The sequence below is a fragment of the Dromaius novaehollandiae genome, chromosome 36 (assembly GCF_036370855.1).
Source record: "Dromaius novaehollandiae isolate bDroNov1 chromosome 36, bDroNov1.hap1, whole genome shotgun sequence".
Lineage (NCBI taxonomy): Eukaryota > Metazoa > Chordata > Aves > Casuariiformes > Dromaiidae > Dromaius > Dromaius novaehollandiae.
The window spans coordinates 431,977-457,246 of NC_088135.1; the positions used below are offsets into that span (position 1 = coordinate 431,977).

At 71.6% G+C, this 25,270-nt stretch overlaps 1 protein-coding gene across 6 annotated transcripts; it reads left to right on the plus strand.

Annotated features, from left to right (window-relative positions):
• The first annotated feature begins 56 nt into the window (after positions 1–56).
• ACIN1 (apoptotic chromatin condensation inducer 1) lies at positions 57–24,768 on the plus strand. 6 transcript variants are annotated; one of them, XM_064503365.1, is made up of 17 exons: positions 57–602; positions 1,928–1,993; positions 2,073–2,184; positions 2,267–2,361; positions 2,446–3,108; positions 4,623–4,690; positions 8,335–8,434; positions 13,607–13,652; positions 14,391–14,527; positions 15,332–15,484; positions 15,576–15,720; positions 17,510–17,655; positions 19,001–19,108; positions 20,150–20,257; positions 21,334–21,664; positions 22,845–22,945; positions 24,221–24,768. In XM_064503365.1, exons 1-17 carry the CDS (start codon positions 465–467, stop codon positions 24,620–24,622), a joined length of 2,919 nt encoding a protein of 972 aa, XP_064359435.1. In that variant the 5' UTR covers positions 57–464; the 3' UTR covers positions 24,623–24,768. The 6 variants fall into 6 exon arrangements, 5 of the variants coding, with proteins under 5 accessions (XP_064359435.1, XP_064359434.1, XP_064359433.1 ...); XR_010386413.1 differs by lacking the exons at positions 57–602; positions 1,928–1,993; positions 2,073–2,184; ... (2 more) ...; positions 4,623–4,690; positions 8,335–8,434 and adding exons at positions 11,740–12,498; positions 12,540–12,771; positions 12,822–12,994; positions 13,044–13,341 and having other exon boundaries at positions 24,221–24,358; XM_064503364.1 differs by lacking the exons at positions 57–602; positions 1,928–1,993; positions 2,073–2,184; ... (2 more) ...; positions 4,623–4,690; positions 8,335–8,434 and adding exons at positions 11,740–12,771; positions 12,822–12,994; positions 13,044–13,341.
• The last annotated feature ends 502 nt before the right edge of the window (positions 24,769–25,270 follow it).

A 25,270-nucleotide genomic window follows, 5' to 3' on the forward strand; every position in this document is an offset into this window, starting at 1 on the left:
GACCCGAAGGGGACCGGAAAGACCCGAAGCGCGTCCGGAAAGAGCCGAAGGGTTCCCGGAAGGAGCCGAGGGGCTCCGGAAAGAGCCGAAGCGCTTCCGGAAAGAGCCGAAGCGCGAAGGGCTCCCGGAAAGAGCCGAGGGGCCTCCGGAAAGACCCGAAGGGGACCGGAAACACCCGAAGGGCTCCCGGAAGGAGCCGAAGCGCCTCCGGAAGAGGCGGGGCCACAAGCGACATCCGGGGATTTGGGGGGGGGGGGGTGTGACGGAAAGCGCCTAAGCGGCGGAACCGGCCGAAGCTTCACTTCCGGGTCGGCGGAGCGCGGCGGCGGGCGCCGAGCGACGGCGGAAGCGGCCGAAGCGTCGGCGGAAGCAGCCGAGCGCTGGCGGAAGCAGCCGAAGCGCCGGCGGAGGGAGCCGAGGCGCGGCCGGAAGGGGCCGCAGCGGCGGCGGCGGCGCCACACAAGATGGCGGACGGGGAGGAGGTGACTCTGGACGGGCGGCCGCTCCATCTGCTCCGCGTCGCCGACCTCAAGGCGGCCCTGGAGCAGCGCGGCCTGGCCAAGAGCGGCCAGAAAAGCGCCCTGGTCAAGCGGCTCCGCGGGGTGAGCGCCGCGGCGGGGGGGGGGGGGCGACGCCGGTGGTGTTTTGGGGGGGGGGGGGAGGCGGTTGGGACCGGCCGCGCATGCGCGGTGCGCGCGACCCCCCCCCCCCGCGCGGTGTCTCTCCCCCCCCCCCCCCCCGGTCTCCCGCCGGCGCCGGTTTCCCGCCAACGGCTGAGGGAGGCGGCGCGCGCATGCGCGCGTGGGGGGGGGGGGCGGGGGGGGCGTGTGGTTTGGGGGGGAATCGGGGGGATCTGAGGTGACGTCGGGGTTGGGGGGGCGCCCGGTTTGGGGGGCGTTGAGGTGAGTTTGGGGGGGCGCCCGGTTTTGGGGGGGATCGAGGGGATTTGGGGTGAGGCTGCCGGTTTTGGGGGGGGCTTGAGGTGAGGGGTTGGGGGGGCAGCCAGTTTTGGGGGGGAATCGGGGGGATTTGGGGTGGGGTTGGGCTGGGGGGGCGCGTGTTTGGGGGGGGGTGAGGTGAGGTCGCGTTGGGGGGGGTAGCCGGTTTTGGGGGGAATCGGGGGGATCTGAGGTGAGGCCGGGTTGGGGGGTGCGTGTTTGGGGGGGGTGAGGTGAGGTTGGGGGGGGCACCCGGTTTTGGGGGTAAATCAGAGCAATCTGGCATGATGTTGGGCTGAGGGGGGGGCACGTGGTTTTGAGGGGAATCGGCAGGATTTGGGGTGAAGTTGGGTCGGGGCGCTCGGTTTTGAGGGAAATCACAGGGCTTTGAGGTGATGTGGGTTTGGGGGGGACCTGGTTTGGGGTAAAATCAGGGGGATTTGAGGTCATGCTGGTGTGGGGGGGGCACTTGGTTTTGGGGGCATCTGAGGTGAGCTTGGGGGCACCCAGTTTGGGGGGAATTGGGGGGATCTGAGGTAACATTGGGCTGGGGGGGGCACCGGGTTTGGGGCGAGATCCGGGGAATTTGAGGTGAGATTGGGTTGGGGGCCCCACCGGGTTTGGGGCGAGATCCGGGGAATTTGAGGTGAGATTGGGTTGGGGGCCCCTGGTCTGGGGGTAAAGCGGGGGGGTCTGGGGTGATGTTTGGCTGGGGGGGGCACTTGGCTTTGGGGGGAGTTGGGGTGAGATTGGGTCAGGACAATACTCGGTGTTTGGGGTGAATTGGGGCGGTTTGAGGTGACTTTGGAGGACTTGGGGGTCTCTGTAGCGTGGGCAGAAGTGAAGGGCTGTGGGGCAGCCGCGCGTGCGGCTTCTTTAGGGACACTTGGGGGTCGCGGCCGCGGGGAGAAGAGCCGCTATGGGGCAGCCGTGGGGCACCGTGGGCTCCCCCCGCTGACCCCCCCCCGCCGCCGCCTCCCCCCGCGCAGGCGCTGATGCTGGAGAACCTCCAGAAGCACTCGACGCCCCACGCCACCTTCCAGCCCAACTCCCAGGTGAGCCCAGCCCCACGGCCGCCCCACGGCCGCCCCACGGCGCCCCACGGCGCCTCCTCACCCCCCTTCCCCCCCCCAGATCGGCGAGGAGATGAGCCAGAACAGCTTCATCAAGCAGTACCTGGAGAAGCAGCAGGAGCTGCTGCAGCAGCGGCTGGAGCGGGAGGCCCGCGAGGCGGCCGAGCTGGAGGGTGAGCGCGTGGGGCGATGTGGGGCGGGGAGGGGGGGGGACGCCGTGGGGCCGCCCCACTGACGCCCGCCGCCCGCCCGCAGCCTCGGGCCGGAGCTGCGCCGCGTCCCGGGAGCCGGAGGACTCGGACGAGGAGGGCGCCCGGCGGCAGGAGCGGCGCTCCGGCCGGGTCCGGCAGGTAGGGACGCCGTGGGGCTGGGTTGGGGGGGGACGTGGGGCGGGCCCCGCGCCCCGCTGACCCCCGTCCTCCTCCCCGCCGCAGGCCCGAGCCGCCAAGGCCCCCGAGGGCGCCCCGGCCGCCGGCCGGGAGGAGCGGGAGGCCCCGCCGCGAGGCCGCCGTGGGGCGGCCCGGCCCCCGCTGAAGCCCGGCGAGGAGGAGGAGGACGACGAGGAGGAAGAAGAGGAGGAGGAGGAGGAGGAAGAGGAAGAGGAGGAGGAGGAGGAGGAGGACGAAGCGCCCCCGGGCCAAGAGGGCGGCGCCGCCCCACAGCAAGCCCAGCCCGAGGCCCCCCCCGCCGCCGACCCGGGGGTCCCCGCCGCCCCACAGCAGCCGGGGGAGCCCGGCCCCACGTCTCCGCCCCCTGAGGAGCCGGCGGCCCCCGCCGCCCCCCAACCGGCCCCCCAGGCCTCGCCGCCGCCCCCGCAGCTCACGGAAGGGGCGGCGCCGCCGGCCCCCCGCGGCGAGGAGGAGCCCCCGCCGCCGCTGCTCACCAAGGAGCCGCCCGCCGCCGCCCCGGAGGCGGCCGAGCCCCGGGGCCGCTCGCCGCCTTCCCGGCGCCGCCGCCGCGCCTCCTCGGGCTCCTCCTCCTCCTCGGGCTCCGCCTCCTCCCGCGCCACCTCCCGCTCGGCCTCGCCGCCCCCGCCGCCGCGACGCCCCTCGCGCTCCCCGTCGGGGTCGCGCTCCAGCAGCGCCGGCAGCAGGAAGGTGAGCGGCGGCAGCGCCGTGGGGCTCTGCCCCGGCCCCACAGCAGCCCCCCGGGGGTGCCGGCGGCTTCCGGAGCGCGGACGGCTCCGTTCAGCGTTGAGGGCGCCCGTTGGGGCACCTAGAACCGCCCGGGCTGGTCTGTTGAGGCGCCTAGAACCAGTGCAGGTGGGGAGGTGCCCTATGGGGTCTTTAGAGTCAGATTGAAGTCTGGGGTGTTGGTTAGGGAGCCTGAAAAGACGTAGGCGACTTTGTTGAGGTACCTGGAACATATTCATAGCTGACGGCACTGGTTGGGGCACCTAAAACCACCTGGGAGGGGTCTCATTGAGGTACCCGGAACTTGTCTAGGGCCGGTGGCGGTCAGTGGGGCACGTGCAATGGTTTGGGGTGTCCCAGTGAGGCACCCAGAGCTGGACCGTGGCCGGCGGCACCCGTTGGGGCACCTAGAACCAGCTGGGGTGTCCTGGCGGGGCAGCTAGAGCTGGTTTATGGGCGGGGGGTGGCCGTTGGGGCACCGAGGAGCAGCTGGGCTGTCCCGTGTGGGGCTGGTCTGTGGCCAGGGGCAGCGGTTGGGGGGCCAAGAGCGACTCAAGCTGCTGAGTGGAGCTGTTGAGGCCTGGGCCATGGCCAAGGGCGCTCTTTGGGGCACCTAGAGCCAACTGGTTTGTTGTTTTGGGGCACCTAGAACATGTTTTAGAGACAGAATACACGTAAAGACACATAAAACTATCTGGGTCGTTTTAGTGGGGGAATTTGGAGGTGCTTCATGACTAGAAACACCCGGAGGGACACCCAGAACTGGGTTTTGGCTGATGGTACCTGTTGGGAACACACGGAACAGCCTAAACTGTCTCATGAGGGTATTCAGAGACAGTTCACAGTCATGGGGCACCTATTGGGGTACCTAAAAGCACCCAGAGTATCTTACTGGGGGGCTTAGAGCTAGTCCACGGTCACAGGACGCCCGCCGCAGCACCTAGAACCACCCAGAGCACGTCATTAGGGTGCTTAGAGATAGTCTGCAGCTGTGGGGCAGGCGTTGGGGTATCTAGAACCACTCAGGGTAGCTCATTGGGGGGCTCTGAGCTAGTCCAGGGTGCTAGGACATGTATTGCGGTACCTAGAACCATGCAGCTCGCCCCATTGGGGTGTCCGGAGCCAGCTCTCAATCACGGGCAGCTATTGGGGCACCTAGAACCAGCACAACCATCCCCTTGGGGCAGCTGGACCCGGTCCCCAATGATGGGTGTCTGTTGGGGGACCTAGAACCACCCCAACCTTCCCATAAGGTGCCTGGGGCAAGTCAGCGTGGGTCTGTTGGGGTACCTAGAACCGTCTAGGGCACGGCAGTGGGGTGCTCAGAGCCGCCCCACGGTCCGGGGTGTCCTTTGGGGCACCTAGAACCCCACAGCGTTGCTTCTTGGGGCACCTAGAACCGGCCTGGGGTTCTCCGGGGCCGTCTAGGGCGGCTCTGGGGCGCCCCAGCCCCCTAACCCCCGCTCCTGTCTCCGCAGGGGGGCCTGGAGGGGCCCCAGGGCCCCGGGGGGGCCGCGTGCCCCCCGCCGCAGCCGGACCCTGAGAGGTAAGTGGTGGGGGGTGCTGTGGGGCCGGTTGTGGGGACGTGTGGGTCTGGGGGAGTGCCGTGGAGCCGGCTGGGGGGAGATATGGGTCTGGGGGGCCTCTATGGGGCTGGCTTGGGGGGTGATGGGGGTCTGGGGGAGCACCGGGGGGAGATGGGGGTCTGGGGGAGCGCCATGGGGCTGGCTTGGGCAGTGATGGGGGTCTGGGGGAGCGCCATGGGGCCAGCTGGGGGGAGATACAGGTTTGGGGGAGCGCCGTGGGGCTGGCTTGGGGGGTGATGTGGGTCTGGGGGAGCGCCGTGGGGCCGGCTAAAGGGATATATGGGTCTGGGGAGCGCCGTGGGGCAGCCGGGGGGGAGCCTGGACTCGCCGACGAGGTGGGGGGCACTTGGATGCGGCCGCTTTGGGGCTGGGGCCCCCCATGGGGCCGGGCGGGGGGAGATGTGGGTCCAAGGGCCCCCCATGGGGCCTGCTGTGGGGAGATGGGGGTCTGGGGGACCCCATAAGCAAGACGTGGGCTGACGGAGTTCTTATGGGGCAGACGTGGGTCTGGGGACCCCCCTGAGGCCAGTTGTGGGGGGATGGGGGTCCCCCCTGGACCCACGGGGGAGATGTGGGGCTGGGAGACCCCCATGAGAGAGATATGGGGCTGAGGGACGCACATGGGTGGGATGAGGATGAGATGTGGGTCCAGGAGCCCCCCATGAGGGAGGTGTGGGTCAGGGGCACACTCACGGGTGAGATGGGGGGCAGATGTGGGTCCAGGAGCTCCCCACAAAGAAGATATGGGGCTGGGAGCCCCCCACGAGGGAGATGTGGGTCAGAAGAACAGTTGTGGGTGAGATGGGGGGGAAATGTGGGGCTGGGAGACCTGTTACAAGGGAGATGTGGGTCTGGGGGACCCCCATGGGGGATATGAGGGGCAGATGTGGGTCCAGGAGCCCCCCAGGAGGGACGTGTGGGGCTGGGGAACACTCACAGGTGAAGTGGGGGGAAATGTGGGTCCAGGAGCCCCCCATGAGGGAGATGTGGGTCTGGGAGTCCCCATATGAGCAAGATGTGGGTCTAGGAGCCTCTCACAAGAGAGATGTGGGTCAGGGCGGCCCTCATGGGTGAGACGGGGGGGATGTGGGGCCGGGAGCCCCCCACGAGGGAGATGTGGGTCTGGGTGAGGCTCACGAGTGAGCTGGGGGGCAGATGTGGGTCCAGGAGCCCCCTACGAGGGAGATGTGGGGCCGGGAGACCCTCACGAGTGAGCTGGGGGGCAGATGTGGGTCCAGGAGCCCCCCACGAGGGAGATGTGGGGCCGGGAGACCCTCGTGAGTGAGATGAGGGGCAGATGTGGGTCCAGGAGCCCCCCACGAGGGAGATGTGGGGCCGGGAGACCGTCACGAGTGAGCTGGGGGGCAGATGTGGGTCCAGGAGCCCCCACGAGGGAGATGTGGGGCCGGGAGACACTTAGGGGTGAGGTGGAGGCAGATGTGGGTCCAGGAGCCCCCACGAGGGAGATGTGGGGCCGGGAGACCCTCACGAGTGAGCTGGGGGGCAGATGTGGGGCTGGGAGCCCCCCACGAGGGAGATGTGGGGCCGGGAGACCCTCACGAGTGAGAGGCAGGGTAGATGTGGGTCCAGGAGCCCCCCACGAGGGAGATGTGGGGCCGGGAGACCCTCACGAGTGAGCTGGGGGGCAGATGTGGGTCCAGGAGCCCCCCACGAGGGAGATGTGGGGCTGGAAGACCCTCACGAGTGAGAGGCAGGGTAGATGTGGGTCTAGGAGTCCCCCACGAGGGAGATGTGGGGCCGGGAGACCCCCATGAGAGAGATGAGGGGCAGATGTGGGTCCAGGAGCCCCCCACGAGGGAGATGTGGGGCTGGGAGACCCTCGTGAGTGAGATGGGGGGCAGATGTGGGTCCAGGAGCCCCCCACGAGGGAGATGTGGGGCTGGGAGACACTTAGGGGTGAGGTGGAGGCAGATGTGGGTCCAGCAGCCCCTTCCACGACGGAGATGTGGGTCCGCCCCCCCCATGTGGGTCCCATCTCCCGCTCGGGGGGGGGGGGGAGGAGGAGGAGGAGGAGGAGGAGGGTCCGCGCTCGCCCCTCCCCCGCGCCCCCCCCCCCGCTCGCAGGGGCTGCTGGGTAAGCGGCAAGATGGCTGCCCCGCCCGCCTGCGGCTGCCCCGCGCCGCCCCGGCCCGGCCCCCCACAATAGAGCGGGGCCGCCCCCCCGCCGCCCCCCGGACGCCGGGGCCCACCATGCTCTCCGAGGGCAAGGACGGGTGAGCCCCCCCCCGCCCCACGGCGCCGCCCGCCCCACGGCCCCCGCCGCCATTCATTGCCCCACGGCTTTGTCTCGCCCCCCCCCCCCCACACACACACACGCCCCGGTGCCGTGGGGCCGGGAGCCGCCGTGGGGCTGGGAGCTGCTGTGGGGATGCGGGGGGGGGATGTGGGGCTGGGAGCTGCCCGGGGCGGGGAGATGTGGGGCTGGGGGCGGCCGTGGGGATGCGGGGGATGGTGGTGGGGAGATGTGGGGCTGGGGGCGGCCGTGGGGCTGGGAGCCGCCGTGGGGATGTGGGGCTGGGGGCGGCCGTGGGGCTGGGACCTGCCGTGAGGGGTATCTGGGGGTCCAAGGGTGTCTGTGGGGCTGGGACCCGCCGTGGGGGGGGATCTGTGGGGCTGGGAGCCGCCGTGGGGATGCGGGGGGGGATGTGGGGCTGGGAGCTGATGAGAGGGGGAGATGTGGGGCTGGGGGCAGCCGTGGGGCTGGGACCCGCCGTGGGGGCGATCTGGGGGTCCAGGGGTGTCTGTGGGGCTGGGACCCGCCGTGGGGGGGGCTGGGGGTGTCCATGGGGCCAGGACTCGCCGTGGGGGGAGCCAGGGGCATCCGTGGGGCTGGGACATGCTGGGGGGGGGACCTGTAGGGCTAGGGGTGCCTGTGGGGCCGGGACCTGCCGTGGGGGGATCTGGGGGCATCCGTGGGGCTGGGACCTGTCATGGAGGGGCTATGGGGGGCCGGGGGTGTCTGTGGGGCTGAGACATGCTGTGGGGGGGATCTGGGGGCATCCGTGGGGCCGGGACCTGCCGTAGGGAGGGCTGGGGGTGTCTGTGGGGCCAGGACTTGTCGTGGGGGGGAGCTGTGGGGCAGGGGTGTCTGTGGGGCTGGGATCTGCCATGGGGGGGGTCTGGGGGCCTCAATGGGGCTGGGACAAGCTATGGGGGGGATCTGTGGGTCCAGGAGTGTCTGTGGGGCTGGGACCCGCCATGGGGGGGATTTGGGACCATCTCTGGGGCCGGGACATGCTGTGGGGCGCAGTTGGTGTCTGTGGGGCCGGGACCCGCCGTGGGGGGTCCAGGGCCTCTGTGGGGCTGGGACTCCATCGGGGGGATCTGTGGGGCTGGGGGCATCCGTGGGGCTGGAGCTTCCTCTGGGGCTGGGTCCTGCTGGAGGTAATCTGTGGGGCTGGGGTTCTCCGTGGGGCTGGGGTTCTCCGTGGGGCTGGGGTTCTCCATGGGGCCGGGCCCACCCTGTGCACGGGGCAGTCAGTGGGGCCAGGACTGCCCCATTTGCTTCGGGGGGGATCTGTGGGGCCGGGGCTAGGTGTGGGGCGGCCGCCGTGGGGCAGCCCCACTGACGCCGTGCCCGCAGCGAGGAGCAGGCGGCGCCCATGGAGCCGGGCCCCCCCGGGGCGGGCGCCAGCCCCCCACGGCCGCCCCCCGACCGCCCCACGGACGCCGAGCGCCCAGAGGTAACGGGGGGCCGGGCGGGGGGCCGGGCGCGGGGCCGGTTGGGGGGCTGGTTGGGGGGCAGCCGGGCGGGGGGCGGCGGGGAGGCGGGGTTGGGCCGGGGGGCAGGTCGGGGGGCGGGTTGGGGGGCGGGTTGGGGGGCGGACGGGCCCCCCCCGGCGCCGCTGACCTTCTCCTCTGGGCTCCTCTGTTCGGCTCCTCCGGGACCCACACGTGTGGGGCGCCAGCCCGCCCTGCCCCCCGGCCCGCTGCCCCGGACCGGCGGGACCTCCGACGCGCGACGTGTGGGGCGCCCCGAACCGCCGGGAGCTCCTGCGGGACCCCCGCGTCACTTGGGGGGCACCCAACGCCAGAGAGAGCTCCTATGGGGCCCCCATCTTGCTTGGGGGGCACCCAACGCCGCGGTGAGCTGCTATGGGACCCCCACGTCACTTGGGGGGCGCCCAACGCCGGAGCGAGCTCTTATGGGACCCCCGCATCGCTTGGGGGGTGCCCCGAACCGCCGGGAGCTCCTATGGGACCCCCGCGTCACTTGGGGGGCACCCAACGCCGGAGCGAGCTCCTATGGGGCCCTCCTATCGCTTGGGGGGCACCCGACGCCGTGGTGAGCTCCTATTGGACCCCGGTGCCACTTAGGGGGCACCCAGCGCCCCAGCGAGCTCTTACGGGACCCCGATATCGCTTGGGGGGCACCTGATGCCGGAGTGAGCTCTTACGGGACCCCCGCGTCACTTGGGGGGCACCCAGCGCCGGCGCGAGCTCCTACGGGACCCCCAGCTCTTCTCGGGGGACGTCCAACGCCAACGTGAGCTCCTGTGGGTCCTCCGTGTCACTTAGGGGGCACCCAAGACCGCCATGAGCTCCTGTGGGTCCTCCATGTCACTTAGGGGGCACCCAAGACCGCCATGAGCTCCTATGGGTCCTCCGTGTCACTTAGGGGGCACCAAAGACCCCCGTGAGCTCCTATGGGACCTGCGTGTCACTTATGGGGCATCCAAGACTGCCATGAGCTCTTATGGGACCTCCATGTCGCTTAGGGGGCTCCCAAGACCGGCGCGAGCTCGTATGGGACCTCCATGTCACTTAGGGGGCACCCAAGACCGGTATGAGCTTCTATGGGTCCTCTATGTCACTTAGGGGGCACCCCAGACCACCATGATCTCGTATGGGACCCCCATGTCACTTAGGGGGCACCCCAGACCGGCGTGAGCTCATGTGGGACCTCCATGTCACTTAGGGGGCACCCAAGACCCCCATGAGCTCCAATGGACTTATGGGGCACCCAAGACCCCCATGACCTTCTATGGGACCTCCGTGTCACTTAGGGGGCACCCAAGACCCCCATGAGCTCCAATGGACTTATGGGGCACCCAAGACCCCCATGACCTCCTATGGGACCTCCGTGTCACTTAGGGGGCACCCAAGACCCCCATGAGCTCCAATGGACTTATGGGGCACCCAAGACCCCCATGACCTCCTATGGGACCTCTATGTCACTTAGGGGGCACCCAAGACCCCCATGAGCTCCAATGGACTTATGGGGCACCCAAGACCCCCATGACCTTCTATGGGACCTCCGTGTCACTTAGGGGGCACCCAAGACCCCCATGAGCTCCAATGGACTTATGGGGCACCCAAGACCCCCATGACCTCCTATGGGACCTCCGTGTCACTTAGGGGGCACCCAAGACCACCATGAGCTCCAATGGACTTATGGGGCACCCAAGACCCCCATGACCTTCTATGGGACCTCCGTGTCACTTAGGGGGCACGCAAGACCCCCGTGAGCTTAGGGGACACCCAGGACTGGTGCGAGCACCTATGGGACTCCCAACACCGGCACGAGCTCGTATGGGACCCCTAAACCTACTTAGGGGGCACCCAATGGCGGCGTGAGCACCTCCGGGACCCCCAGACCCACGCTGGGGGCACCCAATGGCGGCAGGAGCATCTCCAGGACCCCCAAGTGTATGTTGAGGGCACCCAACGGCGGCGCGAGTCCTTCTGAGACCCCCAGATTTACCTTGAGGGCACCCCACAGCGGCGTGAGCGGTTCCGGGACCCCCAAGTCCACCTCGGGGGCACCCAACAGCGATGTGAGCACCTCCGGGACCCCCAAATCCACCTTGGGGGCACCCAATGGCGGCGTGAGCACCTCAGAGACCCCCAAGTCCACCTTGGGGGCACCCAACGGCAATGTGAGCAGCTCCGGGACCCCCAAGTCCACCTTGGGGGCACCCAACGGCAGCATGAGCATCTCCGGGACCCCCAAGTCCACCTTGGGGGCACCCAACGGCAGCGTGATCATTGATGGGACCCCCAAGTCCACCTTGAGGGCACCCCACAACGGCGTGAGCAGCTCCAGGACCCCCAAGTCCATGTCGGGGTCACCCAACGGCAGCGTGATCATCTGTGGGACCCCCAAGTCCACCTTGGGGGCACCCAACGGCACCATGAGCACCTCCAAGACCCCCAAGTGCACCTTGGGGGCACCCAACACCAATGTGATCATCTACGGGACCCCCAAGTCCACCTTGAGGTCACCCAACGCCAACGTGATCATCGATGGGACCCCCAAGTCCACCTTGGGGGCACCCAGCGACAGTGTGAGCAGCTCCAAGACCCCCAAGTCCACCTTGGGGGCACCCAATGCCAACGTGATCATCTATGGGACCCCCAAGTCCACTTTGGGGGCACCCAGCGACGGTGTGAGCAGCTCCAAGACCCCCAAGTCCACCTTGGGGACTCCCAACGCCAACGTGATCATCAGTGGGACCCCCAAATCCACATCGGGGTCACCCAACGGCGGCGTGAGCACCTCTGGGATCCCCAAGTCCAGTTTGGGGGCACCCAACACCAACACGATCATTGATGGGACCCCCAAGTCCACATTGGGGTTACCCAACGGCGACGCGAGCACCTCTGGGACCCCCAAGTCCACGCCGGGGTCACCCAACGGCGATGCGAGCACCTCTGGGACCCCCAAGTGCACCTTGGGGTCACCCAACGGCAGTGTGATCATTGATGGGACCCCCAAATCCACGTTGGGGTCACCCAACGGCGACATGAGCACCTCTGGGACCCCCAAGTCCACGTCGGGGTCACCCCACGCCAGAAGAAGCACTTGTGGGTCTCGCACGTCGTCAACGGGGGTGCAACCACCTCGAGGGGCTCCGAGTTGACGTTGGGGGCACCCAAGGGCGGCCTGGCCCCCGCCCCACATCTATGGGGACACCCGAGGACCTCCGGGACCCCCAAGTCCCACGTGGGGACACCCAGCTGCACCCCATGGACCTCCGGGACCCCCATGGACCTCTGGGACACCCATGTCCCACTTAGGGGCACCCAGCTGCACCCCACGGACCTCCGGGACCCCCATGTTCTCTTTGGGGGCACCCACAGCACCCCACGGACCTCCGGGACCCCCAAGTCCTCCTTGGGGACACCCAGCTGCACCCCATGGACCTCCGGGACCCCCATGGACCTCTGGGACCCCCATGTCCTCCTTGGGGACACCCAGCTGCACCCCACGGACCTCCGGGACCCCCAAGTCCCCCTTGGGGGCACCCACAGACCCCCATGGACCTCCAGGACCCCCATGGACCTCTGGGACCCCCATGTCCTCCTTGGGGACACCCAGCTGCACCCCACGGACCTCCGGGACCCCCAAGTCCTCCTTGGGGGCACCCACAGACCCCCATGGACCTCCAGGACCCACATGTCCTCCTTGGGGGCACCCACAGCACCCCACGGACCTCCGGGACCCCCACATCCCCTTTGGGGGGACCCACAGCACCCCATGGACCTCCGGGACCCCCAAGTCCTCCTTGGGGGCACCCACAGCACCCCATGGACCTCCGGGACCCCCAAGTCTTACTTGGGGACACCCAGCTGCACCCCATGGACCTCCAGGACCCCCATGGACCTCTGGGACCCCCATGTCCCCCTTGGGGACACCCAGCTGCACCCCATGGACTTCTGGGACCCCCATGTCTCCTTGGGGGCACCCACAGACCCCCACGGACCTCCGGGACCCCCAAGTCCTCCTCGGGGGCACCCCATGGACCTCCGGGACCCCCACATCCCCTTTGGGGGCACCCCATGGACCTCCGGGACCCCCAAGTCCTCCTTGGGAGGACCCACAGCACCCCATGGACCTCCGGGACCCCCACGTCCTCCTCGGGGGCACCCACAGACCCCCACGGACCTCCGGGACCCCCACGTCCCCTTTGGGGGCACCCCATGGACCTCCGGGACCCCCACGTCCTCCTCGGGGGCACCCACAGACCCCCATGGACCTCCGGGACCCCCAAGTCCTCCTCGGGGGCACCCCACGGACCTCCAGGACCCCCAAGTCCTCCTTGGGAGGACCCACAGCACCCCATGGACCTCCGGGACCCCCAAGTCCTTCTCGGGGGCACCCACAGACCCCCACGGACCTCCGGGACCCCCAAGTCCTCCTCGGGGGCACCCCATGGACCTCTGGGACCCCCAAGTCCTCCTCGGGGGCACCCCATGGACCTCCGGGACCCCCACGTCCCCTTTGGGGGCACCCCACGGACCTCCGGGACCCCCACGTCCCCTTGGGGGCACCCACAGACCCCCACGGACCTCCGGGACCCCCAAGTCCTCCTCGGGGGCACCCACAGCACCCCATGGACCTCCGGGACCCCCACGTCCCCTCGGGGGCACCCCAAGGACCTCCGGGACCCCCACGTCCCCTTGGGGGCACCCACCGCCAAAGCGAGGACCTCCGGGACCCCCCTGTCCTCCCCCCTCCCGGCCCCACGGCGGCGCCAGGACCCGGGGGCACCGGCCCCACGCGGGCGCCCGCCCCTCCGTCCCCCCCCCCGCCCCCGCGGCGTGGGGCAGGGGGTGTGGGGGGGGGGGACACGCCCCCGGCCCCGACGTAAGGACCCCCCCGTCCGTCCGCGTCACCCCGGGGGGCGGGGCCTGGGGGGGGTCGGCCATCTTTGTGCCCCCCCCCGCTTAAGGAGAACACCCCCCTTTAAGGGGGGGGGTGATGGGTGGCGGGGGGGGAGGGGGGTCCTGCTCCCCTATGGGGGGGGCAGCCCCGGGGGGGGCGGGGCCGGAGGAGGGGCGTGGCGCGGCCCCGCCCCCCGCGCTGACCCCGCCCCCTCCCCGTGTCCCCGCCCCCCCCGGTCTCCCCGCAGGGCCCGGCCCAGCCCAAGGCCTTCAAGAGGAAGATCTCGGTGGTCTGTGAGTGCCGGGGGCGGGGCCTGGGGAAGGGGGGCGGGGCCTGGAGGGTGGGGCCCCACCCGGGAGCGGATGGGGCGGGGCTTGAAGCGGGGGCGGGGCTTGAAAGAGCGCCCCCCCCCCCCCCGCCCCGGAGGCAGCAACCTTCAGGCAGAGCAGCCGGGGGGTGGGGCTTGGGGCAGGGGGCGGGGCTTGGGGGAATGGGCGGGGTCACGACCCTGGAGGCGGGGCTTAAGGCCTGGTTAGGGGACTGGGGGGGGCGGCGCAGCAGGTGGGGGGTGGGGCTGTGTCCCTGGGGGCGGGGCTTAAGACAGGGGCGGGGCTTAAAGGCAAGGGGCGGGGCTTAAGGCTGGCAGTGGGGTTGAGCACCTGGGGGCGGGGCTTAAGGCCTGGTTAGGGGACTGGGGCGGGGCTTAAGGCGGGGGGCGGGGCTTAAGGCTGACGGTAGGGTGAAGCGCCTGGGGGCGGGGCTTAAAGCCGGGGGCGGGGCTTCAGGGAGGGGGCTTGGGGCAGGGGGTGGTGCCGTGCGATGGGGGCGGGGCTTAGGGATGGGGGCGGGGTTAAGTCAAGGGGCGGGGCTTAATTGGGGGCGGGGCTTAATGAGGGCGGGGAGCAGGACAGGGGCCCCTGTGCCCGGGGAGGGGGGGGGGGAGTCTCCTCGCAGCGAGGGGGCGGGGCTCGCCGCTCCGGGGGAGGGGGCGGAGCCTCACTGGGCCACGCCCCCTCCCGGGGGGGGGTCAGCGGCCGCCAAGGGGGCGGCGCCGGGCAGCAGCGAGGCGGAGGGCGGCGCGGCGGGGGGCCGGAAGCGGCGGTGGGGGGCCAGCACCGCCTGCACCCAGAAGCGGCCCTCCATCAGCATCACCACCGAGTCCCTCAAGGTGCGGCCCCCCCCCGGACGCCGGGGCCCCTTCCCGCCCGGACGCCTGGGTCCCTCTCCACCCACCCGGACGCCGGGGCCCCTTCCCCACCCGGACACCAGGGCCCCCCACAACCCGGACGCCGGGGCCCCTTCCCCACCCGGACACTGGGGCCCCCCACAACCCAGACCCCGGGGCCCCTTCCCCGCCCGGACACCAGGGCCCCCCACAACCCGGACGCCGGGGCCCCTTCCCCACCCGGACACCAGGGCCCCCCACAACCCAGACCCCGGGGCCCCTTCCCGCCCGGACGCCTGGGTCCCTCTACACCCACTCGGACACCGGGGCCCCTTCCCCACCCGGACGCCGGGGCCCCCCACAACCCGAACGCCAGGGCCCCTTCCCCGCCCGGACGCCGGGGCCCCCCGCACCCAGACCCCGGGGCCCCTTCCCCGCCCGGACACCATGGCCCCCCACAACCCGGACCCCTGGGCCCCTTCCCCACCCGGACGCCGGGGCCCCTCGGGCACCAGGGCCCCCCACAACCCAGACCCCGGGGCCCCCCACAACCCAGACCCCGGGGCCCCTTCCCCACCCGGACGCCAGGGCCCCTCGGGCACCAGGGCCCCCCACAACCCAGACCCCTGGGCCCCCCACAACCCGGACCCCGGGGCCCCTTCGCCGCCCGGACGCCGGGGCCCCCCGCACCCAGACCCCGGGGCCCCTTCCCCGCCCAGACCCCGGGGCCCCTTCCCCACCCGGACGCCGGGGCCCCTTCGCCGCCCGGACGCCGGGGCCCCCGGGGCTGAGGCGTGCGCGCCGCAGAGCCTGATCCCGGAGATGAAGGCGGGCGGCGGGCAGGAGGCGGTGGTGGACCTGCACGCCGACGACGGCCACATCTCCGAGGAGGAGGCCGAGCGCCCCGGCGAGGCGCCGCCCCACGAGCCCGCCCTCAAGATCTGCCGCACCGTCACCCAGGTGGGGCCCCCCCGCCCCCGTGTCCCCCGTGTCCCCCCCCCCCCCCACGCCCCGCCCCGCCGTGGGGCTGACCCCCACGATGACGCCGCAGGTGGTGCCGGCCGAGGGGCAGGAGAACGGGCAGGGCGAGGAGGAGGAGGAGGAGGAGAAGGAGGCCGAGGAGGAGCGGCCCCAGCCGCCGCCGGCGCTGCCCGAGGCCGCCCTGCCCCCCCCCGCCGAGCACGAGGTCAAGAAAGGTAAGGGGGGGGACGTGGGGGGACGTGGGGACACGATAGGGGACATGGGGGACGTCTGGGGACGTGTTTGGGGACACGGGGGGACACAATAGGGGACATGGGGGGACACGGGGGGACATTGGGGGACATGGGGACACGATAGGGGACACGGGGGGACCTCTGGGGACATGTTTGGGGACACGGGGGGACACGATAGGGGACATGGGGGGGCAAGGGGGACATTGGGGGATGTGGGGACACGATAGGGGACACGGGGGGGCAAGGGGGACATTGGGGGACGTGGGGACACGATAGGGGACACGGGGGGACCTCTGGGGACATGTTTGGGGACACGGGGGGACACGATAGGGGACATGGGGGGGCAAGGGGGACATTGGGGGACATGGGGACACGATAGGGGACATGGGGGGACGTCTGGGGACGTGTTTGGGGACACGGGGGGACACGATAGGGGACATGGGGGGCAAGGGGGACATTGGGGGACATGGGGACACGATAGGGGACATGGGGGGACGTCTGGGGACGTGTTTGGGGACACGGGGGGACACGATAGGGGACATGGGGGGACAGGGGGGACATTGGGGGACGTGGGGACACGATAGGGGACATGGGGGGACGTCTGGGGACGTGTTTGGGGACACGGGGGGACACGATAGGGGACATGGGGGGACGTGGGGACACGCTGGGGGACATGGGGAGACGTGGGGACGTGGGGGGACACATGGGGACATGCCGGGGGACATGGGGACACGGGGGGGATGTGCTGGGGGACATGGGGACATGATAGGGGACACGTGGGGACGTGGTGGGGGACATAGGGGGGACATTGGAGGACAAGAGGGGTCATGGGGATATGATAGGGGACATGGGGGGACGTCTGGGGACGTGTTTGGGGACATTGGGACACGTTGGGGGTCATAAAGGGACGTGGGGACACATGGGGACATGATGGGGACATGGGGGGACACGGGGGGACGTGTTGGGGGACATTGGGACACGTTGGGGGACATAGAGGGACGTGGGGACACGTGGGGACATGGGGGGGACACGTGGGGACATGCTGGGGGACATGGGGACACGGCAGAGGGGCACAGGGGGGTCCTGGAGGGACATGGGGACACAGTGGAGGGAGCTGGGGGACACGGGGACATGTCAGAGGGACACGGAGGGGTCCTGGAGGGACTTGGGGACACGGCAGAGGGACTTAGGGGACACGGGGACATGTCAGAGGGACCTGGGGGACATGAGGACATGGCAGAGGGACATGGAGGGATCTTGGAGGGACATGGGGACACGGGGACCTGATTGGGGGACACGGGGGGACATCAGAGGGACATGGGGGGGTCCTGGGGGACATGGGGACACAATAGAGGGACATGGGGGGGTCCTGGAGGGACATGGGGACACGGGGGGACATCAGAGGGACTTGGGGACACAAGGACCTGGTCAGGGGGACACGGGGGGACATCAGAGGGACATGGGGGGGGTCCTGGAGGGACTTGGGGACACGGGGACATGCCATGGGGACACAACAGAGGGACATGGGGGGGTCCTGGGGGACATGGGGACACGGGGACCTGGTCAGGGGGACACAGGGGGGACATCAGAGGGACATGGGGGGGGTCCTGGGGGACATGGGGACACAACAGAGGGACATGGGGGGGCTCCTGGAGGGACTTGGGGACACGGGGCGACGCCGTGGGTCCGGGGAGGCGTCCGCGATGTCCACGGTGGCACCGCGGAGGGTGACGCCGGCGTGTCCCCCCCCCGCGTGTCCCCCCCCCCGCAGTGACGCTGAGCGAGACGCTGACGCGGCGCCACATCAGCCAGCAGCGCCTGGGCGTCTCCGTCACCATCGACGACCCCGTGCGGGCGGCCCAGCTGCCCTCGCCCCCCCGCGCCGCCCCCAGCCCCATCGTCCACGTCTGCAACCTGGTGAGCGACCCGCACGTGTGGGGCTGGGAGCTGCCGCGTGGGGCTGGGACCCCCCTATGTGGGGCTGGGAACCCCCCCATGTGGGGCTGGGAGCTGCTGCGTGGGGCTGGGAACCCCCACATGGGATTGGGACCCCCCACATGTGGGGCTGGGAACCCCTATGTGGGGCTGGGAACCCCCCCATGTGGGGCTGGGAGCTGCTGCGTGGGGCTGGGAACCCCTATGTGGGGCTGGGAACCCCCCCATGTGGGGCTGGGAGCTCCTGCGTGGGGCTGGGAACCCCTATGTGGGGCTGGGACCCCCCCCATGTGGGACTGGGAGCTGCTGCGTGGGGCTGGGACCCCCCCATGTGGGGCTGGGAGCTCCTGCGTGGGGCTGGGAACCCCTATGTGGGGCTCGGAGCTCCTGTGTGGGGCTGGGAACCCCTACATGGGTCTAGGCCCCCACATGTGGGGCTGGGAGCCCCTGCGTGGGATTGGGACCCCTACATGTGGGGCTGGGAACCCCTACATGGGACTGGGACCCCCCCCATGTGGGGCTGGGAGCTCCTGCGTGGGGCTGGGACCCCCACATGTGGGGCTGGGAACCCCCACATGGGATTGGGACCCCCCACATGTGGGGCTGGGAGCTCCTGCGTGGGGCTGGGACCCCCCACATGTGGGGCTGGGCCTCCCCATGTGGGTCTGGGAGCCCGTACATGGGGCTGAGACCCCCCCATGTGGGGCCAGACCCCTGCGTGTGGGTCTGGGATCCCCTACATGCGTCTAGGCCCCCCCATGTGGGGCTGGGAGCCCCTGCGTGGGATTGGGACCCCCACATGTGGGGCCAGACCCCCATGTGTGGGGCTAGGAGCCCCCCACATGGGGCTGAGACCCCCCCCATGTGGGGCTAGACCCCTGCATGTGGGGCTGGGACCCCCCATCTGTGTGTCTGGACCCCACCATGTGGGGCTGGGAGCCCCCGTGTGGGATTGGGACCCTCCCATGTGGGGCCAGACCCCCATGTGTGGGTCTAGGCTCCCTGCATGTGGGTCTGGGCCTCCATATGTGGGGCTGGGACCCCTCCATGTGTGCGTCTGGGCCTCCCCATGTGGGGCTGGGACCCCCGGCATGGCATTGCGACCCTCCCCATGGCTCCAGACCCACACGTGTGGGGCCGGGGCCGCTCACAGGGGCCTCCGCGTGGGGCCGGGAGCCAGCCAGAGCACCCCGTGTCACCCCCCACGGCCACGTGTGACATCACACGACACCATACGTCACCCCACGTGACGTCACGTGTGAACACGTGTCGCTACACGTGTCATGGCGTGTCGTCACGTGTCGCGGCGTGTGAATCCCGTGTGCAGGTGCGGCCGTTCACGCTGGGGCAGCTGAAGGAGCTGCTGGGCCGCACGGGGCGGCTGCTGGACGACGGCTTCTGGATCGACAAGATCAAGTCCCACTGCTACGTCACGGTGAGCCGCCGTGGGGCACGCTGTGGGGCAGCCGTGGGGCACGCCGTGGGGCGCGCTGCGGGCACACTAGGGGCACGCTGTGGGGCACACTGTGGGCACGCTATGGGGCACACTATGGGGCACGCTGTGGGCACACTGAGGGCACTCTGGGGCATGCTATGGGGCATGCTATGGGGCACGCTATGGGCACGCTATGGGGCACACTGCGGGCACACTATGGGGCACGCTATGGGCACGCGATGGGGCACGCTGTGGGCACACTGAGGGCACTCTGGGGCATGCTGTGGGGCATGCTATGGGGCACGCTATGGGCCACGCTATGGGGCACACTACGGGCACACTATGGGGCATGCTATGGGCACACTATGGGGCACGCTGTGGACACACTGAGGGCACTCTGGGGCATGCTGTGGGGCATGCTATGGGGCACGCTATGGGCCACGCTATGGGGCACACTGCGGGCACACTATGGGGCACGCTATGGGCACGTTATGGGCACACTGTGGGCACGCTATGGGGCACGGTATGGGTACGCTATGGGGCACACTGGGCACACTATGGGGCACACTACGGGCACACTATGGGGCACGCTATAGGCACGCTATGGGGCACGGTATGGGCACACTATGGGGCACACTGTGGCACACTACAGGTATGCTATGGGGCACATCATAGGCACACTACGGGCATGCTATGGGGCACGCTATGGGGCACACTATGGGGCACAGTATGGGCACTCTATGGCCACAGTATGGGGCACGCTATGGGCACGCTATGGGGCACACTGTGGGCACACTATGGGGCACACTATGGGCACGCTATGGGGAACACTATAGGCACGCTATGGGGCACGCTCTGGGGCACACTATGGGCACGCTGTGGGTCCCCGGTGCCAGCCCCACGGCTTTGCCCCCCAGTCCACATCAGTGGAGGAGGCAGTGGGGCCGCGGGGGAGGCCGGGGGGCGCCATGGGGCGGCCGTGGGGCTCGCCATGGGGCAGGCCGTGGGTGGCTGACCCCCGCCCCACGGCGTGCCCCCCAGTACGCGTCGGTGGAGGAGGCGGTGGCCACCCGCAACGCGCTGCACGGCGTCAAGTGGCCCCAGTCCAACCCCAAGGTGCTGGCGGCCGACTTCGCCCAGCAGGACGAGGTGGGCGCCGTGGGGCAGCGCCGTGGGGCAGCGCCGTGGGGCAGGGCCGGGGCGCTGGGGGGCGCCGGGGGGCAGATTGGAGCGCTGGGGGGCAGGTTGGGGGGCAGTGGGGTGGGTTGGGGGGCAGTGTGGGGCTGGACGGGAGGCTGTGGGGCGGTGTGGGGCAGGCCATGGGGCAGCGTGGGGTGCTGTGGGGCTGGATGGGAGGCCATGGGGCAGCGTGGGGGGCTATGGGGCTTGACAGGAGGCCGTGGGGTGCCATGGGGCGGTGCAGGGTGCCATGGGGCAGGCCGTGGGGCAGTGTGGGGCACCGTGGGAGGGGCTATGGGGCACTGGGGTGCCGTGGGGCTGGACAGGAGGCTGTGGGGTGCCGTGGGGCAGGCTATGGGGCAGTGTGGGGAGCCGTGAGGCTGGATGGGAGGCCGTGGGGCACCATGGGGCGGTGTAGGGTGCCATGGGGCAGGTCATGGGGCAGTGTGGGGTGCTGTGGGGCTGGGCGGGAGGCTGTGGGGTGCCATGGGGCAGGTCGTGGGACACTGTGGGGCACTATGGGGCTGGACGGGAGGCTGTGGGGCGCTGCGGGAGGGACTATGGGGCTGGACGGGAGGCTGTGGGGCAGGCTATGGGGCACTGTGGGGTGCCATGGGGCTGGACGTGAGGCCGTGGGTCGCTGTGGGAGGGGTTATGGGGCACTGTGGGGCTGGACGGGAGGCTGTGGGGCAGTCTATGGGGCACTGTGGGGTGCCATGGGGCAGTGTGGGTCGCCGTGGGGCTGGGCGGGAGGCTGTGGGGCGCTGTGGGAGGGGTTATGGGTCGCTGTGGGGCTGGACGGGGGGCTGTGGGGCAGGCTATGGGGCACTGTGGGGCACCGTGGGGCTGGGCGGGAGGCCGTGGGGCGGGTCGGGGGTGGTGTGGGTCGGGCCGTGGGGCATCGGGGCAGTGTGGGGCTGGACGGGAGGCTGTGGGGCAGTCTATGGGGCACTGTGGGGCGCCGTGGGGCTGGGCGGGAGGCCGTGGGGCGGGTCGGGGGTGGTGTGGGTCAGGCCGTGGGTCACTGACGCCCCCCCCCCCCGCAGCTGGACTTCCACCGGGGCCTGGCGCCGGAGCGGGCGGAGGGGGCGGCGGAGGAGGCGGGGCCGCGGGGGGCGGGGCGGGAGGCGTCGGGGGGCGGGGCGTCGGGGGGCCGCGCCCCCCGGGAGGCGGAGCGGGCCCAGTGGGCGGAGCGGGAGCGGGAGATGGAGCGGCGGGAGCGGACGCGGGGGGAGCGCGAGTGGGACCGCGACAAGGGGCCCCCCCGCTCCCGCTCCCGCTCCCGCTCCGGCTCCGCCCCCCGCGAGCCCCGCCCCCGCCACCGCCCCCCCGACAAGGACCGCCCCCGCTCCCGCGAGCGCCGCCCCGACAAGAAAGGTGAAGGGGGCGGGGCCACGGCGGGAGGGGGCGGGGCCACGCGGGGAGGGGGCGGGGCTAGTCTAGAACGCTGCCAGGGGAGGGGGTGGCTGCGGGGAGCGAGTGGGGGGGCGTGGCTGCAGCGGGAGGGGGCGTGGCCACGGTGGGCAGGGGCGTGGCCAGGGTAGACTGTTGCCGGGAGGGGGCGGGGCCACGCGGGGAGGGGGCGGGGCTAGTCTAGAACGCTGCCAGGGGAGGGGGTGGCTGTGGGGAGTGGGGGGGCGTGGCCACAGCGGGAGGGGGCGTGGCCACGGTGGACAGGGCCGTGGCCAGGGCAGAACGCTGCCAGGGGTGGGGGGGCTGCGGGGAGGGAGTGGGGGGCGTGGCCGTGGTGGGAGGGGGCGTGGCCGGGGTAGAACACTGCCGGGAGGGGGCGTGGCCACATGGGGAGGGGGCGTGGCCAGGGCAAAACGCTGCCAGGGGTGGGGGTGGCTGCAAGGAGGAAGGGGGGGGGCGTGGCCAGGGTAGAACACTGCCGGGAGGGGGCGTGGCCACGGCGGGAGGGGGCGTGGCCAGGGTAGATCGCTGCCAGGGGAGGGGGTGGCTGCGAGGAGGAAGGGGGGGGCGTGGCCGTGGTGGGAGGGGGCGTGGCCAGGGTAGAACACTGCCGGGAGGGGGCGTGGCCACGGCGGGAGGGGGCGTGGCCAGGGTAGATCGCTGCCAGGGAGGGGGTGGCTGAGGGAAGGGAGTGGGAGGGAGTGGCTGCGCACCGAGGGGGCGTGGCCACGGCGGGAGGGCGTGGTCAGGAGTGAATGCTGCTGGGAGGGGGCGTGGCCAGGTCGAGAGGGGGCGTGGCTAGGGTAGAACGCTGCCAGGGCAGGGGGGGCTGCAGGGAGGGAGTGGGGGGGCGTGGCCACGTGGCGATGGGGGGCGTGGCTAGGGTAGAACGCTGCCAGGGAGTGGGGGGGTGGCCGCGCGGGCAGGGGGCGTGGCCACGTGGCAGGGGGCGTGGTTAGGGTAGAGCCCTGCTGGGGGGAGTGGGGCGTGGCCGCGCAGGGAGGGGGCGTGGCCACAGCAGGAGGGGGCGTGGCTTATGGCAAACCAGTGCTAAGGAAGGGAAGCAGCTGTAGGGGAGGTGGAGGGGGCGTGGCCAGGCGGAGGGGGGCGTGGCCAGGCGGCGCTGACCCCGCCCCCCCCCCAGAGAAGCCCCCTGAGGAGCCGCCGGCGAAGCTGCTGGACGACCTGTTCCGCAAGACCAAGGCGGCGCCCTGCATCTATTGGCTGCCGCTGACCGACACCCAGGTGGGCGGGGCTGAGGGGCGGGGCTAAATGGGCGGGGGGCGGGGCTTCTGCCTTCCCCACACCCGACATGTTGCTGCAGCCCCCTGCATCCCCCCACGGCCCCGTGTCCCCCCCCACCGCGGTGTCCCCCACGCTGCCCCATAGCTCCAGGGTCCCCACGGCCCCCCATAGCCCCCCACGGCCCTGCAGGCCCCACGGCCCCCCAGAGCCCCCCATGGCCCCCACATCCCCCCGGGTCCCTGGAGTCCCTGTATCCCCCCATGTCCCCCCGCGTCCCCCCACATCCCCCTGGGTTCCCCCACGTCCCTGGGTCCCCCGCATCCCCCCACGTCCCCCCACATCCCCCCGTGTCCCTGGACCCCCCATGTCCCCCCACATCCCCTCAGCTGCCCCACATCCCCCTGCATCCCCCCACATCCCCCCACGCCCCCCTGGATCCCTGGACCCCCCATATCCCCCCACCTCCTCCTGGGTCCCCCAGTCCCCCCACGCCCCCCCACACACACCCCACATCCCCCTGGGGCCCCCACACCCCCCCACGTCCCCCCACGTCACCCCATACCCCCCCCACATCCCCCTGGGGCCCCCCACATCCCCCCATGTCCCTGGACCCCCCACGTCCCTCCACACCCCCGGATTCCCCCAGCCCCCCCCACGCCCCCCCCCATCCCCCCACGCCCCCCCACATCCCCCCATACCCCCCCCACATCCCCCTGGGGCCTCCCACTTCCCCCCACGTCCCTCCACATCCCAGGAGTCCCCCAGTCCCCCCACATCCCCCCACACCCCCCCATACCCCCCCACACCCCCCACGTCCCCCCATACCCCCCCGACATCCCCCCATGTCCCTGGACCCCCCATGTCCCTCCACACCCCTGGAGTCCTCCAGCCCCCCCCACGCCCCCCCCCACATCCCCCCACGCCCCCCCACACCCCCCCATACCCCCCCACACCCCCCACGTCCCCCCATACCCCCCCCACATCCCCCCATGTCCCTGGACCCCCCACGTCCCTCCACACCCCTGGAGTCCCCCAGCCCCCCCCAAGTCCCCCCCCACATCCCCCCACGCCCCCCACGTCCCCCCACACCCCCCCACACCCCCCACATCCCCCGGGGCTCCCCACATCCCCCCATGTCCCCCCATACCCCCCCCACATCCCCCCATGTCCCTGGACTCCCCACGTCCCTCCACGCCCCCGGAGTCCCCCAGCCCCCCCCCACGCCCCCCCCGGCGCCCCGCTGACGTGGGTCCCGGGGGGGGCCGGGGGGGTCAGTTCGTGCAGAAGCAGGCGGAGCGGGCGGCGCGGGCCCGGGAGCGGGAGCGGCGGCGCAAGGAGCAGGAGGAGGAGGAGCAGCGGCAGCGGGGCCGGCAGCCCGAGCGCGACAAGGCCCGCGGCGCCCACCGCGACCACCACCACCACCACCACCACCACCGCGACCACCCCCGCGAGCGGCCCCCCCCCGCCGCCGCCGCCGCCCCCGCCCCCGCCGCCGCCCCACAGCCCGCCCCACAGCCCGCCCCACAGCCCGGCCCCGCCGCCGGCCCCACGGCCGCCGCCGGCCCCACGGCCGCCGCCGAGCGCGGACCCCGCGAGCGCGAGCGCGACCGCCGCGACGCCAAGCGCCGCAGCCGCAGCCGCAGCACCCCCGTGCGCGACCGGGGCGGGCGGCGCTGACCCCCCCCCCCCCCGCCCCACATCTCCCCCCCCCCCAATGCAGCCCCCGCGCGTGTCCCGGACCCCCCCCCCCTTCAAAATCGTGGCCCCCCCCCCCCCCCGGCAGCGGCCCCGGGGGGGTAATAAACGGCCGCCCGGCGTTTCTAGACGGCCTCCGCCTGCACCTGGGGGGCGACGGGGGGGGATGCTATGGGGCTGGGGGGCTCCTATGGGGCTGGGGGGGATCCTATGGGGCTGGGGAGGCTCATAGGGAGCTCCTATGGGGCTGGGGGGGCTCCTGGGGGGGTTCCTATGGGGCTGGGGGGGCTCCTGGGGGGGATGCGGGGGGCCTAGGGGAGCTCCTATGGGGCTGGGGGACTGCTGGGGGGCTGGGGAGCCTGCTATGGGGCTGGGGGGCCTCATAGCGAGCTCCTATGGGGGTTGGGGGGACTCATAGGGGGCTGGGGAGGCTCCAGTGGGGTTGGGGGGGCTCCTGTGGGGCTGGGGGGATCCTGGGGGGGATGCAAGGGGGCTGGGGGGCTCCTATGGGGCTGGGGGGGTCTCATAGGGGGCATCTATTGGACTAGGGGGCTCCTGGGGGGGATGTAGGGGGGCTGGGGGGCGCTTATGGGGCTGGGGGGCATCCTGGAGGACTCACGGGGGGGCTCC

Coding starts and splice junctions, on each gene's coding strand:
- ACIN1 (XM_064503362.1), top strand. CDS start 11,740: ATGGACCTCTGGGACACCCATGTCCCACTTAGGGGCACCCAGCTGCAC. Junction 14,528..15,331: donor TCACCACCGAGTCCCTCAAG/GTGCGGCCCCCC, acceptor TGCGCGCCGCAG/AGCCTGATCCCGGAGATGAA. Junction 19,109..20,149: donor AGTCCCACTGCTACGTCACG/GTGAGCCGCCGT, acceptor CGTGCCCCCCAG/TACGCGTCGGTGGAGGAGGC.